Genomic DNA, 19299 nt, shown 5'->3' on the forward strand with positions numbered 1-19299 from the left:
GACCTACCAACATCTTCATTTTGTTTGATGTTATTGTCAGTCAAAGAAGCAGTTTCATTGAAACATCATGGAGGATGACATGGATCTAAAATATAGACATGACTGAAATATATGTGCCCTGGGTGCCTGTTAGCTTGGGACAATCTGTGAGAGTAAAAAAAATGGAATCCTTCAACTTCTACCATATTACAAAGATATTTTCCTCTCCTGCTAGAGAATATGGCATCTTATGGAAGCCCTCCTAAGGTCCCATTAATGATGTCCTTGTTCTGCCATGTGTACTGTAGGCGACTGACTGTGTATAATATAATTATTGAAAACTTGACATTATGTTTTTCATCCGCTACTACATGTTACATTTGGTGCTACATGTTTTTCAGGTATTGAACCCCAGGGAAACATGGTTTTGAAGCCTGCCTTTTTCACAGTGGAGACTATCGAAGCTGGCCTTGGAGAAGTGCTGGTCTTTGTAGAAGATCCTGAGGGACACACTGAGGAGGTGAAGACTAGCTATTGTAGTTGGTTTACCTCTTGTTAAACATCAGCGGAGGATTACGACTAATAATAACTACTTTATGAGCAAAAGATAATGTCAACCCCATCTGCATGCCGCAGAATAACTCTAGATAATAATAAGAATACTAACAATAATGACATAGACAATGTATATCAAAGGGTTTATCCAGGACTTTTATTCTTTTTTTACTATGGGCATAAAATCTTCATAAAACCTAGAGACAGGTAGTAGCCAACTTTCTATCACAGACAACTCCTAATAATAATAATTTGTAATTTTCCTTTGCTGTATCTAGATCTCTTAATCTGTGAATCTGTGTGTTATTTCACAGGCCAAAGTTATCCCCAATAATGACAAGAAAAGGACATACTCAGTCAGCTATGTGCCAAAGGTGGCAGGCCTCCACAAGGTAAGGCACACGCGTCTTTCACCAAGAGGTTTACGTTAAAGTAATATAGTGAATACTTTACGCAATCATCCCTTCATAACTATTTGTACATATGTGACCATTTACCTTGATTTCCTCTTGTGAACAATAGGTGACAGTGTTATTTGCTGGCCAGAACATTAACAAGAGCCCGTTTAATGTCAATGTTGCCATGGCTCTTGGAGACGCTAACAAGGTGACAGCAAGAGGACCTGGTCTGGAACCTGTGGGAAATGTTGCCAACAAGCCTACATATTTTGATATCTACACAGCAGGTAAATGTCAGCTTTGTTTTAGGTGATAACTTTAATGGACCATAATCCAATAATATCAATAGATGTACCGTGTATAATACAGGAATGTCTCGTATTTGTAGGTGCTGGATCTGGTGATGTTGGAGTAGTCATAGTTGATCCCCAGAACTGTCAGGACACAGTAGAAGTTATTCTGGAGGACAAAGGAGATAATATCTATCGCTGCACATACAGACCTAATATGGAGGGACCTCACAAGGTCTACATTACCTTCGCTGGAGCTCAGATCCCCAAATGTCCATATGTCGTTAACATTGCAGAAGGTGAGTTTATATAATCTGTGAAATCTGAGCACAATCATTGGGAACAAGCTTCCAGGTCCCGTGCAGTGTCATCATTCTTCATGTTCCTAATTATTGTTATTATGTCATACACCACCTTGTCGTATCTATTGATCTTTTGTTGCTAGTAGTAGACATTTTCAATCACTCAGTAGCAGATTAACTATTTCCTTTCTTTTCAACCATTCATGACATATCTGCTGACTATACACATAAATATCATGCATATGAGTTCCATATTACATGATTTCGGCCATAACACTATATATATTTTACATTATTTAGAACTGCTAATAGTTGTATTTGACAATTGTTTGCCATCCTGAAAAACTCATGGAGACAACTTATTTCCAAATGTGTTACTTTTGCTGTCCAACACTTTCTGGTACTGCTGGAGAATTATCCATTGAATTCCTTTCTCACACTGGGCTTAGCAGTCAAAGGGGTGGTCCTAATCATTGATTGACAGCAATACACACTTATAAAGAGATAGCTGTCAGTCACAGATTAGGAACATCCTATTTTCTACAAAGCCAGGAATAAGCAAATATTTCAATGAAAAAAACCCTTTCCTACAAATGAAATCCTACAAATATCAGTCTAATCAGCGTCTACTTCTCCTTCATATTAATTAGAGTACATATCCATACTGGCAAGTTCCTTTCAATGATATTTTAGGAAAAGTGAAATTGACACTCAAATTAAAAAAATTATTGCAGGAAAACGCATACATACTCTACCCCAGGGATCCCCAACTCCAGGCCTCGAGGGCCGTCAACAGTGCAGGTTTTCAGGATTTCTTTAGTATTGCATCGGTGGTAATGTGATCATCTGCACAGGTGATGATTCCAACCCCTGTGCAATACTAAGGAAATCCTGAAAACCTGCACTGATGGCGGCCCTCGAGGCCTGGAGTTGGAGACCACTGCTCTACCCAATAGTTTGCATGGATCATTGCATGGATGTCCTTGTCTGCCTTTGACTATGTATGTGTCATTGTTTGCCTGTATAACTGGTCACTATTTTGTATGAGTAATTGTGCTGCATATTGCCGCCTTTGCTTCATATGACTTTCTCTCCCCTATGTTTCTTTGCTTTTCCAATAGCTGCGGTCTTGCCCCCGGCTCCCAGCACCCCTCCCCTTCAGGTCACCCCTCAGGCTATTGCCAACCCTCCTACTGAAAAACCTAAGAAAGTGGCTCCCCCACCTCCACCCAAACCTAAACCACGCAAGTCAAGTTAGTATGGCCTGGCAAGAGTGAACGGGCTAGAGCCTTAGCATGGCTTGCCCAGACAGAGTAGTCTAGCCTGTGCATGGAGGTCGTTTTGTGAGCTTTACATTAGATGTAGTGTCTCTGCATGCTGTACGCATGACCTGCCCACAGAAGTGCCCATCTATTGCTTGGTAGACAAACTGGATTCAATAGGAAAAATGCCACAAACTGACATTGATAGGGCATTTTGGATAAACTGTTGCATGTTTGAGGTACAGAACAGCTCCTTGCCACATATAATGAATGAGATTATGTTACTGTAGTGAGAGAAATATAATTACTGGGTTATTCTCAGTATTCTTCAGAAGCCTAACACTCCACAGCCTCCTGACTTGCTCGGGAGCAATGTACTCCTTCTTGATTGACCATTAAGACAATGGCCATCATGGCACCTTTGATCTGAACTTACTGAAGCGGGTGACAACAGATATTGGCAGGAATGTAATTGTCTTTGCTGGTAATGGTTGCTTTTCTTCAGAAATCCAAAGTTACAGTAGGTATAGTTTATCTATGTATTATGTGCTGTTATAGCATACCTCTTACTGGATATGATATAGAAACTAGTATTTTAGTGGATTGTCCTGTCAAAGATTAGTTTTCCCTCCTGTCATAGCAAAAAAAGATTTTCATGGTAATCAAGTGCAACATCAGAGGTCACAGTCTTCAAATGATCAATACAATATTCTGTGTATTGTTTGAATTTGCACGTGGCTTTGCTTTTTCATGTTATGCAAATACACAATACCCAGGAATGAGCCCATGTTATGTAACACGTCGGCATTTGCTGGGCTTCGGAGTTCAGTTAAACTAATTCCCCCTCCAAAAACAAAAATGTTTGGTTACATTTTTGCAGTGTAAATGACAGTAACATGGCACCTGAGTAGTTGTGCCTTGGTGTGTGCTCTAATTCCATGGATAGAACGCATTTTCATTTTTCTTGCAGCATGTAACCCTAGTGCCTGCAGAGCTTCAGGTCGTGGACTTCAGCCAAAAGGCGTTCGTGTCAAAGAAATTGCTGATTTCAAAGTATTCACCAAAGGAGCTGGAAGCGGAGAACTGAAAGTATCAGTGAAAGGACCCAGTAAGTAGAGACACTGAGATCATACACTAGCCAAGTATCATTCCTATGTTCGTTATAAAGACTGAAGGAATACAGAATACAGAAGGATTTAGCATGAGATGTGTTATGAACTTTTTATCGGCCTCCTAATAGCAATTTTAATGATCCCTAATCGTTATATGTGTATGTTTAAAAATGATGTAATATCCTTTCTGCTTTCAGGTAGCAGAGACCTCTGTCAATCATTGCTACAGCGCACCAGTATGATGCCAACAGCGGTGTGGTTCACATCCCAGCGGGAGCAGGGGGTACAGGGAGGAGGAGAGTAAGTATCTCTTCTGATCCCTACGATCCCTGCACACTGGGATGTCAGCAACACCGCTGTTGGCGTGATACTGGTGCGCAGCAGCAACGATTGACATCAGTCCAGGACTAGCCCGCTATTAACAGGCAGGGAGGTTTTGACATCATTTTTAAACACACACAGGTAACTTTTAAGAATTACCCAGGGATTATTAAAATAGTATTTGTAGGGTGATAAAGGGTTTTTATAACACCTCCTTTGGGTAAATCCTGCTGTCAGGTTCCTTTTACGTCACTAAATATATTTTCCTATTTTACAGAGGGCACAGAGGAGCCAGTAAAAGTCCGTGACATCGGGGATGGTGTGTTCGAGTGTGACTATTACCCAGTCGTGCCTGGAAAGTACACTGTGACCATCACATGGGGTGGATATGCCATTCCTAGAAGGTGAGGTGAAAGGCTTTCCCGATTTTATCAATCAATAAAAAATACTATAAAATTCCATGTTCTATCTTCCATATGAATAGGATTCACATGCAGTTATGTTCTTTATATTGCAAACTACTATTTGAGATTTTACAATAATGTTACAAGTAATGATATTTATGCTTTTCTCCACCATAGTACTGCATTAATTTCTCTTTTTTGCACTTTGGACTAATGCAGAGATCCCCAAACTTTCTGACCTTGAGAGCCACAAAGCAGCTCTGAGGGGGGCCCGGGAGCCACATTAAGCTCCTGACCCACTCACAGTAGTGACACCCAGTGCCCCCTATTACCGGTATATTGACAGCCAAAAAAATCACACCAAGGCAATATGCCAATCTGTAGGGTTTCCTATGTTACCACCATTCAGGACTGCTCTTCTGTGCAGGGCTACACTCAAAAGTCACCATATAGAGATCTACCCTTAATAGCAGTTTGCTACACCTGGTGCTAATGCAACAGACTAGCAGACAGCCACGAGGCACATATCATGGGCCTGCAAGCTACATGTGGCTCTCGAGCTACAGGTTGGGGCTAATGTATGATTCGGACCCTTTCTTACCAAGTGTCATTGAGTTCATTTTCTCTGTGGAACATACATGCTGTCTGCTAGTGTTACACTGTTCCAGTCTCCATTCTTATGTTACCTCCTATGTTGTACACAGTCCATTTGAAGTCCATGTAAGCCCTGAAGTAGGAACACAGAAAGTGCGAGCATGGGGTCCTGGCCTGGAAACTGGCGTCGTGGGCAAATCAGCAGATTTTGTAGTAGAAGCTATAGGCACAGAAGTTGGAACACTTGGTAAGTGTTTATGGGGTCAATATGATAAAAAGAATAATGAAATGTCTCATTGCACAATGTTCCTGACTGTAAAACTTACTTTGTGCCTCTAGGCTTTTCAATTGAGGGGCCTTCACAGGCAAAAATTGAATGCGATGACAAGGGAGATGGATCATGTGATGTTCGTTATTGGCCAACTGAGCCTGGAGAGTATGCCGTGCATGTGATCTGTGATGATGAAGATATCAAGGATAGCCCCTTCATTGCTCACATTCTACCAGCCAACAATAAAGCCTTTCCAGAGCGGGTAATAACCATGTGATAATGTAGTCTGTGTAAAATTTAGTATGCACCTCATGGGTAGATGTATTCATTACATATATTGTGTAGACTGAATACCCCTTTAATTAGCTTCAGTGGTGGTATCATTAGAATTAATCTTTCCATTAAGTGGCAGAGTGATTTTTGGAATATGATGTTTACCATTTTCTAACGGAACAGTTGAGTCTATTTTATCTTAAGATGCACATTCACCTTCACAATTCTCTTTTCACTACTCTCTCTCTTTCACTCTCCTATTTCAAAGACATCCATGTCACTCACACCAGCTGTTCTTTCTATAAGTTGGGGGGAGTGGGTGAAGGGGCCGCATTCGTCTAACTGGGTTCTGACCTTTGTAGGCTCTTCTCTTAATCCCTCATTCCTTTCCAAACATAATATATTATATGACTCGAAAACTATTACTAGCATCAAAGAGAAAGAATATATCTTCATCTCACGAGATAGGAGCTGACCAGGGACCCATGGGGCATCCTGACGAGGAGAAAGAGATAATCCAGAAATGGATTACTGAAAGTATACATTGGGTTTTTCTCTGAGATGAGTCTAGTAAAACATGAATAGGCCAGTTAATGGGAACAAATAATTGTTGCAGAAGGGGTACCCAAGGTTTTTCATCATTAGTGCAATAAATATTTTTGCAAGTTTACATTGTTTTATTTATTTTTTTAACTTCCAGGTGAAAGCATATGGTCCTGGTCTTGAGCCCACAGGTTGCATAGTAGAACACCCTGCTGAATTCACCATTGATGCCCGTGCTGCTGGAACAGCTGACCTGAAGATCTATGCACAGGTAGCTTATTTTTTTTTAACAGAAGAAGCCCTGTTGTAGACAGGAGATCATACATCTCATAAATATATGGATATACTAAGGATTAAATAATATATTCAACATTTTATCTTCTCATTCAGGATGCAGAGGGAACACCCATTGACATCAAAATCAAAGACAATGGAGACAACACATATGTGTGTGTTTATGTACCAATCAAACCAATCAAACACACCATCATTATCTCATGGGGAGGTGTTAATATCCCCAACAGCCCATACCGGGTAAGGCTTTGTTGAATGCAGGGTTGGACACACCAATGGTGCAACCTGTGCAGCTGCAAAGGGGGCCAAGAAATAAAGGGGCCCATATCCACCTGCAAAGCGGCTGTTACAGACCCGTAAAGGGGACATTGTACTGTTCTTGCACAGGGACCCTCTTCAGTCTGTGTCCACCACTGGTTGGATTGCGTTCTGCATTTGTTCATACCTTATTATTGGTGAACAGTTTTTAAAATATTTTGATTTAATTCATATTTTCTATTGTCCTTTCCTCCTATATTTTATCAGGTATCAGTGGGTGAAGGTAGTCACCCCAGCAAGGTTAAAGTTTATGGACCTGGTGTTGAAAAGACAGGCCTAAAAGCCAATGAGCCAACATATTTCACTGTGGACTGCAGTGAGGCTGGACAAGGTGTGTGGATTCTAATCGCAATTAAAAGCTATAATAACACCAAATCTTTGACAGTTTGTTGGAAAACTGAATCTAAAAGATTTCTTTATTTTACATCTTTTACTCAAGCATATAATTATGATTACTTAATTTATCTACAGGGGATGTCAGCATTGGTATTAAATGTGCCCCTGGTGTGGTGGGACCAGCGGAAGCGGATATTGATTTTGACATAATTAAAAACGATAATGATACATTCACTGTGAAATACACTCCACCAGGAGCTGGGAGATACACCATCATGGTCTTATTCGCTGACCAGGTAAGAGCAAACCAGTGCTACACTACTATGTAATAATAAGATATGACTTCTAGAAATTAGTATATACAACTCTTTACCTACTTCAAGACCTGATAACAAGAGGTGACAATATTATAGGCTTTCTCATCATTAAACATAATGTGTCTTACAGGAAATACCAATTAGCCCATTCCGAGTCAAGGTAGACCCATCCCATGATGCTACCAAAGTGAAAGCTGAAGGACCAGGCCTCAACCGCACAGGTAATGTATATCATTACATATTATTAGGAGGGTGAGCTATAAAAATGGTGTAGTGAAGTGTTGGGATAAATACATTGACTAGATATTGTTATTAGTAATCCTACACTGCACATTTTTTAGCCTGAAAATTTTATTTGCTACGCATTAACTGTGCATATGTGCGGCACATTTGTGTTCATATATATATAATTCCCTTTTTATCACAGTTTATTTTTTTTCTAGTAACATATGGTAGTAGATTGAAAAAGTAAGGTGCCACATAACACATCTTTTTTTCCATACAGGAGTAGAAGTTGGTAAGCCCACTCATTTCACAGTGTACACCAAGGGTGCTGGAAAGGCAAAGCTGGATGTTCAGTTTACTGGAACCATAAAGGCCGAGGTTGTTCAAGACTTTGAAATCATTGACAACCATGACTACTCATACACTGTGAAGTATACAGCTGTGCAGCAGGTATGAGCTAGGTTTTGATTAATCTTGTGACCCTAGAAGGTTTTAGTATTAGCCAGCAGCCCAGCACTCAATGATCTGATTAAAGTCTTGCAAGTTTTATTAACATACAATATATATAAAAAAATCAGTTTTCAGATGCTCCATATAAGCAGGAAGTAGATTCTAACAATATGGGTCACAAATAGATAACTTTCCAGGCCACGGGTTTCTGACTTTTGTGTTCCTCAGGTCAGAAATGCGTTTGTGGAAAGCTACTTGATGTCCATATTGTTATTATAATAATCTTTATTTTTATTTTTTATATAGCGCTAACATATTCCGCAGCGCTTTACATTTTGCACTCATTATCATCACTGTCCCCGATGGGGTTCACAATCTAAATTCCCTATCAGTATGTCTTTGGAATGTGGGAGGAAACCAGAGTACCCGGAGGAAACCCACGCAAATTATCTACAAGCTGCTTGTGAGGAGCTACAGAAAACTGGATCTTTCACACTGGATATTAATAAAACTTGCAAGATTTTATTCAGAGTATCGAGTGAAGGCTAATACTTTAGATTTACTGTATGTGTTCGCTGGGAGAGTGAAACTACCATTCACAGACTAAGTGAGCTGACTAAAGTTTTTCTCCATTTTCATAGTACATGGGTTTGTTGACGGTCATTGCTTTCTTTCTTGATATAGCTGGTAGCACATGGAAAGATATCTATATCTGACAGCACTCGCATGTGCTTTTGCTTTAACAGGGAAACATAAGCATCTCAGTAACCTACGGAGGGGATCCTATCCCAAAGAGTCCTTTTATTGTCAACGTGGCTCCCCCTCTTGATCTTGGCAAGGTTAAAGTGCAAGGACTTAACAACAGTAAGTGGCAATTTAACAAGAAGGACTTTCCTTAGCTTACTGTTCACATCTTATATGGATGTCTATATCCCGTGTACTTCCCCGTTTATGCTCTTGTCCAGCATTTTCTTTGCATTTAATATGATGCTTTGCTTTCAATCATACAGAGGTGGATGTGGGAAAGGATCAGGAATTCTCTATTAACACAAGTGGAGCCGGCGGTCAGGGCAAGGTAGATGTGAAGATAACATCTCCATCACGTCGACCAATTCCCTGCAAAGTGGAGACTGGAGTCACCAGTGAAATCCACACTGTAAAGTATATGCCTCCTGAGGAAGGACCATACAAAGTGGACATTAGCTATGATGGCCATCCTGTGCCAGGAAGCCCATTCTCAGTGGAGGCAGTAATGCCCCCGGATCCTTCTAAGGTAATTCAGTTGTGCTTTTAAATTGTTATATTTTCGCTTTAAGGGGGTATTTCCATCTTCAAGATCCTATTCCAACATGTAGTAGATGTAATACTAATAATAATAATAATAATATTAGCAAATACCTTCAATTAGAAATGTAGTATAGTTCTTCTGATTTGCTATGTTGCTAACCTCATGTGCAGAACATTGCAGTAGTTTAGGTATCCATAGTAACAACCACTAGCAACTAACTGCCACTATATAAGCGTCCGTAACCATGGACACCTAAGCTACTGCAATCCTCTTCACATGGGGTAAGCGCCATAGATAATCAGAAGAGCTATACTACATTTGTAATTGGAGGTATTTACTAACATTATTGTAATTATTATTACACCTACTAAATATTGGGATACGATCTTGGAGATGGAAATCTTTGCTATTTTCTATATCTGAGTTTTAATTTTTCTATACATTACTTATTCTCTGACTCCACAATATTTCTCCTATCACTGCTCTATCTACATTAATTTGTTGGGGTTTTTGTAATTCTTCTCTCTTGCTCTTTTTCATTTCTGGCACGTGCCTGTTTTCAGCCATATGTTTCTCATTCTTGTGTGTGCAACATGCAGGGTGAGTGTCAGGCCGGAGCAGCCAAAAAGGAGGGGGACCATATCTATGTTTAAATAAACCCCTGGTTAAGATATGGAAACAGCCCCAGGGGAAACATCAGATTCAGGGATGGAGAATGAATACCCCAAAACGTATCACATTTACTGCATTTCACATACATTATTACTTCTGGCAGCTTATCATGGCTGATCATCTTAAGAAAAATGCAGAGTAAAGGACCTGTCCCTTGACGCTAATACAATGAGACTGGAGGGTGTTTGTGCTGTATGGTCACTGGATTAAAAGATAATTATGTAATACAAAGTAATTACAATATTCCTAAAACAGACTATTGTAAAAATGGCTGACTGCTGACATCTGGGAAATCCGTATTGTACGGACCTCACTATGATTGTTTGGTAGGGAATCTTCAATACTAAACATAAAGCTTGCTGTAGCAGTCACACATCTTTTCACGGTCACCATTTCTATCCAGATGTGCCTGTTTCATTACTGCCGCTCGCAGAGAAATGTGGCTTTGGATTTGGACAGACATACTGTAGTTATTTCACAATTTATTTAGTTTGTTCCCGGATCCTATAATTCCTTTCAAGCATGTGTAAAACATCAGGTCTTTAAGGGTTAAAGGAAATTACTAAATTTACGGCAACTTAAGGAAATAGAGAACATAATAGTACAATCAGTGAGACGGGACACTGAAAGTCTGTAATGAAACCAAGGCAGCTCAATCTGGATATTTTATTATAGGGGGTTTCTGGCCTTGAATGGTAGTGCTGCCCTCTCCCATTCATTTGAATAGGAAAGAGATGCAGGATCATTTCTGGCCACTTCACAATGTAGATAGTAGTGCCAGTTTAAGGGTGGTGCAGTCCCTTCAATCATCTAATTGGTGGAATACAATCTTCAGATCTGATAATGATGACCTATCCTACAAAAAGAATACTCCTTTAAGCATTTACATAACCTCATACTTGATTTTACCTTTTCACTTAGGTTCGTGCCTATGGACCAGGGCTGAAAGGAGGGTTTGTGGGTAAGCCGGCACCATTTGCCATTGACACCAAAGGAGCTGGTACAGGAGGCCTTGGCCTGACAGTAGAAGGACCATGTGAAGCCAAGATTGAATGCCAGGATAATGGAGACGGCTCTTGCTCTGTTTCCTACCTCCCAACAGAGCCAGGAGAGTATGCTATCAATATCCTGTTTGCAGATGCCCACATCCCTGGTTCACCATTCAAGGCTGACATTAGGCCTGTGTTTGATCCCAGCAAAGTGACTGCAAGTGGACCTGGCTTAGAAAGGGGAAAGGCTGGCGAGGTGGCCACCTTTACAGTGGACTGCTCCAAAGCTGGTGATGCTGAGCTCACCATTGAGATCCTGTCAGATTCAGGGGCTAAAGCTGAGGTTCTCATTCAAAATAACAGTGATGGCACCTACAGTATTACATACATCCCATCATGCCCTGGGGCTTACACCATCACAATCAAATATGGAGGACATGCAGTGCCAAAGTTTCCAGTCCAGGTCAATGTGGAACCAGCTTTGGATACCACTGGAGTAAAGGTTTATGGCCCAGGGGTAGAGCCCAGAGGTAAGGATGCTGTATCATCCAATATAATACACTTTATAAGTCTAATACTGTAAAATAGCTTTAGTACGACTGCAGCTTATTATATAGTGGACAGATTCAGCTTGTATCTCTGATATACATATTTATAGCATCAGGTAGTGCTGGTTGGAGAAAGTTACAATATTCACACATGCAATCACTCTGGAGAGAGTACTTATAGGGTATGTCTAGTTATAGAAGCCAATACAAATATATATACAGTATAACAGTGGATGCAACTGATGCGATAACGTGCTTCACATTTTATTATGAGTTACCTGCTATGTATAGCCCAGACCTAAATTCAGAGCTCTGCTAGTAGTCATTGGAAACAGTCAGTGAGCTCGTTGTCACACAGATCCCTATTGGCTTAACAGAGCTTCCATAATGTGGAATGACAGTAATGACAGCGGTTTCTACAGTAGATAACTATGCAACGCCTGTTCTAAAGAGGGCACAATGCAGGATACAAATCTGTGCACACACTAAAGTAGCAAGGGATAGTGAAAGATTTTATCTCAAAGGTTACAAATGCAAATGCAGCTCAAATTATATTTCAGGCTTAAAAAAGACCTGTCACCAGGACCCAGTTAATTATCCTCTTTTCTGTGCTCTATGTAGAAACAGGAAGTCTCTTGTCCCTGCATTTATCATTCCCCTCTTCAACTCCTGCCCCAGTTGCTCCGCTCCTCCTCCCCCTGCCAGGGACTTTTGCAGTGACTTATGACTCATACAAAGAAAATTGACTTCCTGTTGCTACATAGAGCTTAGAACAGTGGTCCCCAACTCCAGGCCTCGAGGGCCGCCAACAGTGCAGGTTTTCAGGATTTCCTTAGTATTGCACAGGGGTTGGAATCATCACCTGTGCAGATGATCACATTACCACCGATGCAATACTAAGGAAATCCTGAAAACCTGCACTGTTGGCGGCCCTCGAGGCCTGGAGTTGGGGACCCTGGCTTAGAAGGATTCAAGTAGTCAGTCTTTAATCACATGATGTCATAGACCTAATGGAAAAGAGAAGCATTATCTGGGTAGAAAGGCAAAATGAGCAATTGTAAGTACACAGTAATATTGTGACTGAAGTATATTAAAAGGATAAAAACTTTGATGGGAGGAGTGCTACTTTAATAAAGCTTTACTTATTTAAATATGAATGAGGACACATTTTTCTATAAGCACTAGTACAAGAATACATAGGGAAGACATTGTTAATTATTTTACTTTCCTTCCGTCAGGTGTATTACGTGAGGTCACTACAGAGTTTACCGTGGATGCTCGCTCATTGACGAAGACTGGTGGTAGTCATGTGACCACCCGCATCATCAGCCCTTCTGGTGCTGTCACCGAAAGCTTTATAACTGATAATGGGGATGGCACATATCATGTGCAGTACACAGCTTACGAGGATGGTAAGAGCCAAGTCTAAATTATCGTCATGGAATGTTATTTCTGAATGGTCTTCAATTTAATTTGTTCTTGTCTTTAAATATTTAATGTAAAAACAGAGATGAATAGAATAATCCAAAATAATGGCGTTAGCAGGAAATATGCAACTTGCAGTTCATTGGCAAATGTCAAAAACCCATAATGAACATATAAGTTTTTGCTTAATTCAACCCATGTTATGTTTAGGGAGAAGCAACAACTGATTATTGGTTAGCTTACTATAGATACTCTTATTGCCATAACATTCTGTTCTGTAGACAACTTTTCACCACGGTCTTCTTAACCAACAGGTATTCATTTGGTAGAGGTATTATATGATGAAGTTCCAGTGCCTAAGAGCCCATTCCGTGTCCCTGTAACTGAGGGCTGTGATCCATCCCGTGTACGAGCATATGGCCCCGGGCTAGAAGGTGGTCTTCTTAACAAGTCTAACCGCTTCACTGTAGAAACAAGGTACAGACATTGCTTAGCAAGTACATTTCTTAAAGTTCTACTTTTATACTTCACAGCTCCCAGATTTGTAGTAACTGCTTATATTCAGGGTCCAGAATCCAGTTCCAAGTTTTAAGTGTCCAATGGTTCTATATTATGCTTCAGAAAATAGAGTAACTTTTATTACACTTGTCGTGCTACACTTATTAAGATAACTCAAAAATATGCATAATTGCTAGAATCCTGTAACCCTTTTTCTCCTACTATAGGGGTGCTGGCACTGGTGGCCTTGGACTGGCAATTGAAGGGCCTTCTGAAGCAAAAATGTCATGTAAAGACAATAAAGATGGCAGCTGTAGTGTGGAATATATCCCTTTCACACCAGGAGAGTATGATGTCAATATCACTTTTGGTGGACGACCAATCCCAGGTATAGTTAATGTGAAAATTGTCTTTTGCAATGAAATAAAATTAAGTTTTGAGTCTGATGTGGGATGACGAAGTTATTGCTTCTTGCAGGAAGTCCTTTCCGTGTTCCAGTAAAGGAGGTGGTAGACCCTAGCAAAGTAAAATGTTCTGGTCCTGGCTTGGGGGCTGGTGTTAGAGCCCATGTTCCCCAGACCTTCACTGTAGACTGCAGCAAGGCTGGACTGGCACCTCTCGAAGTTTTGGTGCATGGACCTTCAGGTACTTATGACCAATAAAATACTAAATTGAAAAAGTAAGCATATTTGAAGGAAAACTAAAAATTTTCCATCTTGTATGGAATTCTATAGGTTTGGCAGAGCCAGTAGATGTACGCGATAACGGTGATGGAACTCATACTGTAAATTATACACCTGCCACAGATGGCCCATACACCGTATCTGTAAAATATGCGGACCAGGAGGTTCCACGAAGGTAACATAAGAGGATTTAAAGTGGACCTCTCACCAGGTTAAAATTTGCCAGGTTTTACTCTTACTTTATTCCTGCTGTTCCACTGTGTATGTACCTTTTTATTTACTTTAAATTTGAATAGTTTTTATAAGTGGGCATGGCTTATAGGAGTCTCTGGAGCATAGCTTTAGGCTACCCTGTGTATTTACCCTGTGAGCATTGTTCCACAGAATAAGACCATAAAAATGAGCACTGAATAAAAAATGCCCATATCTCTGGAACTGTATGGTGGATTTAATAAAAAAAAACAAAAGAAATAAAATACTTAGCTGAGCAGGTGGAATAACGCAAGAACAAACACTGGACACTTTTGACCTAGTGACAGTAGCACTTTAAGCTTTTTAAGGCTTTGACATGATATATATTTTTATACAGCCCCTTCAAGATCAAGGTACTGCCTACTCATGATGCAAGCAAAGTGCGTGCCAGTGGCCCAGGTCTCAACACCGCAGGCATCCCAGCCAGCTTGCCTGTTGAGTTTACCATTGATGCTCGTGATGCTGGCGAGGGTCTACTGACTGTCCAGATTCTGGTGGGTACAATAGAAAGTTCACAGTATCTAAATTTCCTGCAGCACTTGTGTTTCATGTTCACGCATTAGTAAGTGAAGTTTAGAATTCTAAGGAATCATAATTCTATGAAGTTTTTTTCCACTTTTTTCCTACCTTTTACAATGTCTTAAAATAGTTAACAGAAATACTGCTTATCTAGGAACACAATCCCTGTCCATATGGTATATTTATAAAAACAAGTGACCCCATTGAGGGCTTCTCGAGCAGCTGGGAGATTTGCACATCCCGTTAGAATGAGCTCATTCATATTTTAGCTCTGCTGAGAGTGACAGTAAGTCTCCACCTAGTGGAAACAAGGGTAGATTCTTCAGACTTCAAGCTAAAAAACAGTGACAAATTAAAAAACAGATATTTTAACAAAAGAAACACCTCAAGTGTGCTATAATTTAATCCATAGTATGCAGCCTTTATAGGAAATCTACAATAGCTCGTATGCTCAGCAGTAATTGCTTTTGTTTAGTTTTACTACTTCTATATCCCTTCAATATTTATTCATCCTATTTTTTCAGATTTCATGTTAAAAAATAGTAACAAATTAAAAAAATAAATATTTTAACAAAAGAAACCTCTCAAGTGTCCTATAATTTGAATCCATAGTATGCAGCTTTATTAGGAAATCTACAATAGCTGGTGTGCTCGGTAGTAATTGCTTTTGTTTAGTTTTACTACTTCTACATCCCTTCAGTTTATTTATTCATCCTATTTGTATGGTATATTTTAACACATATTTAAAGGTCTGATGTGATCTAATCTATTAGGTGTCTAAGTTGCTTCATTCATAAATTTATGAGCATTAATACGAGTTTTACAATTTCAGCAAATGTAGTATTTGAAAACATTTACACTTTTAATAAGAAATATAATAGAAAAGCGTCCGCTCCCATTACTCATAGACAGATATAGTCCACTGATGGTTCGCATTAAATAGGTGGAAATGTAATGGAGAACTTGGCGCTCAGTCAATACAAGAATTAATCCTCAGCTAACAGTCACCATCTGGCAAGAGTGAAATATTCACACAGGCATTAGTGAGTCACACATCTCTGGATACGTGATATCCTGCCGACAGAAAGGGTACCTTGACTTCTTTTGGACATGAGTTCAGAAAAAAATCTTTGCACACGTACAAGAAAAATAATGCTTCAGGTGAGTATTTATTTGATGCTGATAGGCGAAGCGACAATTTAAGACGTTTCGGCCAATTAATGGCCTCTGTCATATAGTCACCTTTTCAAATAAGCATCATGGGAAAACCAGGTAAGGCGTGTCACCGCAATGAAATATGTCATAGAGCATATTAAGCCCCTGTGAATTCAATGCCCAGTGTAAGCAATGGGTTCAGGAGGAGCCGGTCTCTATTGAATACAGGCTTGAGTCAGTGGTGGCGCAGTGGAGGATGCAGGCACTCTTGTGCCTTTGCAGTGAGTTGATTCACTGACATATTTCATTGCGGTGACACGCCTTACCTGGTTTTCCCATGATGCTTATTTGGAAATGTGAAGTTGGGGTTTAAGAGATGGAATACTTATTGCTGCTACACAGCGGCATCAAATTAGTCAATAAGGGATATATTTGTATATTTTTTCCATATAATTAGTTTCACAAATTTTGATTGTACATATAAAATAAAACCTTTGTGCCATTTTTTTTCTGTCCACAGGATCCGGAAGGAAAGCCAAAGAAAGCTAATATTCGGGGAAATGGAGATGGTACCTACACAGTGTCTTATGTGCCAGACATGGCAGGACGATACACTATTACCATTAAGTATGGCGGCGATGAAATTCCCTACTCTCCTTTCCGAATTCACGCAGTTCCTACTGGTGATGCCAGCAAGTGCTTAGTGACAGGTGCGCTCCAATCGAAAAATCTCTGGATATCTCTGCAGAATATTTTAGTGCTATACATGCGACAGGAAATAATTCAGTCTGTGTCTATTATGTTTTATACAAGTCAAATTGATATTATGTACAGACACAATGAAGAATCTATCGGTAGTCTCTTATTTACACAAAGGTTTTTCTATTCTTTTTAGTGTCACTTGGAGGACATGGATTGGGTAAGTTTCTATGTATTTAGGTTTATGATACATTCACTGGAGTCAAGAAAAAAAATCCCAGTTCTAGCTTAATATCTTGACACGCGTGATCATTTTTGAATACCTGCTGTCTAGAAAGTAATATTTTTCTTTTATTGTTCAGGAGCCTGTCTAGGACCCACCATTCAAATTGGAGAGGAGACAGTCATCACGGTGGATGCTAAGGCTGCAGGAAAGGGAAAAGTTACCTGCAAGGTGTCTACACCAGATGGAGGAGAACTTGATGTAGATGTGGTGGAAAACCAGGATGGTACCTTTGATATTTACTACACAGCACCTGAACCAGGGAAATACATCATCACCATTCGGTTTGGCGGCGAACACATTCCCAACAGTCCCTTCCATGTTGTGGTAAGTTTCTAATGACTGTTGGGAGGTGATCCATATGTAATTTTCCCCATTTACTGGTCCCCTTGCTGTCATTTAACTATTCACTTCCCTCCCTACTGCCAGGCTTGTGATACCATCCCAATCATAGAGGAGCCATGTGACACTGTGCAGCTACATCAGCCCTATGCTGCACACCTCCCCGGCTATCCAACGCACTGGGTATATCAGAGAGAGAACTCTATACTCTATTGCTGTATCCCTATCGATCTACACTTCTAAGCTCCATCTATTGCTTTCCTATATACTCTTAGCACTCCACCTTGTGTTTCCACTGTTCCATACATCCAGGTGGTTTTCGGCTCTAAGTTTTAGGCTATATGCACACAGAATATTTTTAGGAGTTTCTTTAGCAGATCCACTAAAAAAAAAACCCCGAAAATCACTTGAAAGACTATTCCTATTAGCATCTATTGTAAAAGCTATTTGCTGTTCATGTATTCAGTGTCTTCAGTGTTTTTTTTTTAATTTGAAAAATGCCTTGTGGAAAAAAAAGGAAGCATATGTCATTCCTTTGATGTGGCTTCTGATGGAATTTGCTCCACTTGAGGCAATGTCCCAAGAAAGTGGGCTAAAAAAAAACACTTCAGAAAAAAAAAAATGTTTCAAAAAGTATCAATATCTCTTGACCACGGCTTCAGGAAATGAAAAACTCCTCCAAAAACTGCAAAGTAGGAGCGTTTTCTGAAGCAGTTCCCACTTCAAAACTCATTTTTAACTGCCGGAAAAATAATCTGTGTGCATGTACTGTTAACGTGGTTGTATATTTAAATGAACAGCAGGCTGTGCCTAATAGATCACCCATATACCGTAATTAGCATTTCGATTAAGTTATATTAACACCAAGTTATTGATCAAAGCCCTGTAACAAAGCAGAACACCGACCCCTGGAGGAGTATATGAAATCCTCCTCTTAAAATCTTGCATACGGGAAAGGCAGTAACAAAAATGTTCAATGGAACCAAAACGGTTGGGTTACTTCATAGATTTATTATTTGGTGGAGGTCTGAACTCACAGGCTCCTCCAATCTGAACTGTTACATGTTTCTTTAATCAGATTACTTTCAGGTGGATTGCTCCTTAAAGGGGTGGTCCGAAACTAATTTTGATTTTCATCTTAAATGTCTATTTATTTTAATATTATAATAGTTTTCCTAGTATGGTTTATTTAAAAGTCCCTACTATTGATGAGCGAGTATACACGTTGTTCGGGTTTTCCCGAGCATGCTCTGGTGTCCTCCGAGTATTTTGGCGTGCTCGGAGATTTAGTTTTTGTCGACAGCTGCATGATTTGCGGCTGCTGGACAGCTTGAATACATGTGGGGATTCCCTAACAAACAGGCAACCCCCACTTGTCCAGCAGCCGCAAATCATGCACCTGTGTCGACAAAAACTAAATCTCCAAGCATGCCAAAATACTCGGAGGACACCGAGCAATGAATTTACTCACTGATCACTAGTCCCTACCCTTCCCTCTCTAATCTAACTTATTTATTATATTTTTTTAACTATTTCCATTTTGAATAAGCTTTGTTTGAGAACCCCCTGTGCATGCTGGGATACCCAATTATGTTTTACTGAGCATGTGTCGGTTGTCAATTCCAACATATGCCCAGTACAAGCTCCCTTCTTACTGTGCAATATTCTTGCAAAGTAGTGACAGTTTGCTCTGTTGCTGACT

At 40.0% G+C, this 19299-nt stretch overlaps 1 protein-coding gene across 2 annotated transcripts in view; it reads left to right on the forward strand.

Annotated features, from left to right (window-relative positions):
* FLNC (filamin C) overlaps window positions 1-19299 on the forward strand; it is a 79003-nt gene that overhangs the window by 34241 nt on the left and 25463 nt on the right. Inside the window, exons 5-31 of one of the 2 annotated variants that reach the window (XM_069765424.1) lie at window positions 381-499; window positions 849-926; window positions 1057-1219; window positions 1321-1521; window positions 3757-3894; window positions 4497-4623; window positions 5328-5464; window positions 5557-5750; window positions 6462-6575; window positions 6695-6838; window positions 7124-7247; window positions 7388-7548; window positions 7700-7790; window positions 8075-8244; window positions 8991-9108; window positions 9255-9517; window positions 11126-11723; window positions 12980-13153; window positions 13481-13643; window positions 13892-14052; window positions 14142-14309; window positions 14399-14522; window positions 14937-15093; window positions 16794-16983; window positions 17169-17192; window positions 17335-17582; window positions 17685-17780. In XM_069765424.1, the coding sequence (XP_069621525.1) occupies window positions 381-499; window positions 849-926; window positions 1057-1219; window positions 1321-1521; window positions 3757-3894; window positions 4497-4623; window positions 5328-5464; window positions 5557-5750; window positions 6462-6575; window positions 6695-6838; window positions 7124-7247; window positions 7388-7548; window positions 7700-7790; window positions 8075-8244; window positions 8991-9108; window positions 9255-9517; window positions 11126-11723; window positions 12980-13153; window positions 13481-13643; window positions 13892-14052; window positions 14142-14309; window positions 14399-14522; window positions 14937-15093; window positions 16794-16983; window positions 17169-17192; window positions 17335-17582; window positions 17685-17780 (4445 nt within the window). The remainder of the gene's footprint in view (window positions 1-380; window positions 500-848; window positions 927-1056; window positions 1220-1320; window positions 1522-3756; window positions 3895-4496; window positions 4624-5327; window positions 5465-5556; window positions 5751-6461; window positions 6576-6694; window positions 6839-7123; window positions 7248-7387; window positions 7549-7699; window positions 7791-8074; window positions 8245-8990; window positions 9109-9254; window positions 9518-11125; window positions 11724-12979; window positions 13154-13480; window positions 13644-13891; window positions 14053-14141; window positions 14310-14398; window positions 14523-14936; window positions 15094-16793; window positions 16984-17168; window positions 17193-17334; window positions 17583-17684; window positions 17781-19299) is intronic. The other variant, XM_069765425.1, reaches the window with a different exon arrangement.

The sequence above is a fragment of the Ranitomeya imitator genome, chromosome 4 (assembly GCF_032444005.1).
Source record: "Ranitomeya imitator isolate aRanImi1 chromosome 4, aRanImi1.pri, whole genome shotgun sequence".
Lineage (NCBI taxonomy): Eukaryota > Metazoa > Chordata > Amphibia > Anura > Dendrobatidae > Ranitomeya > Ranitomeya imitator.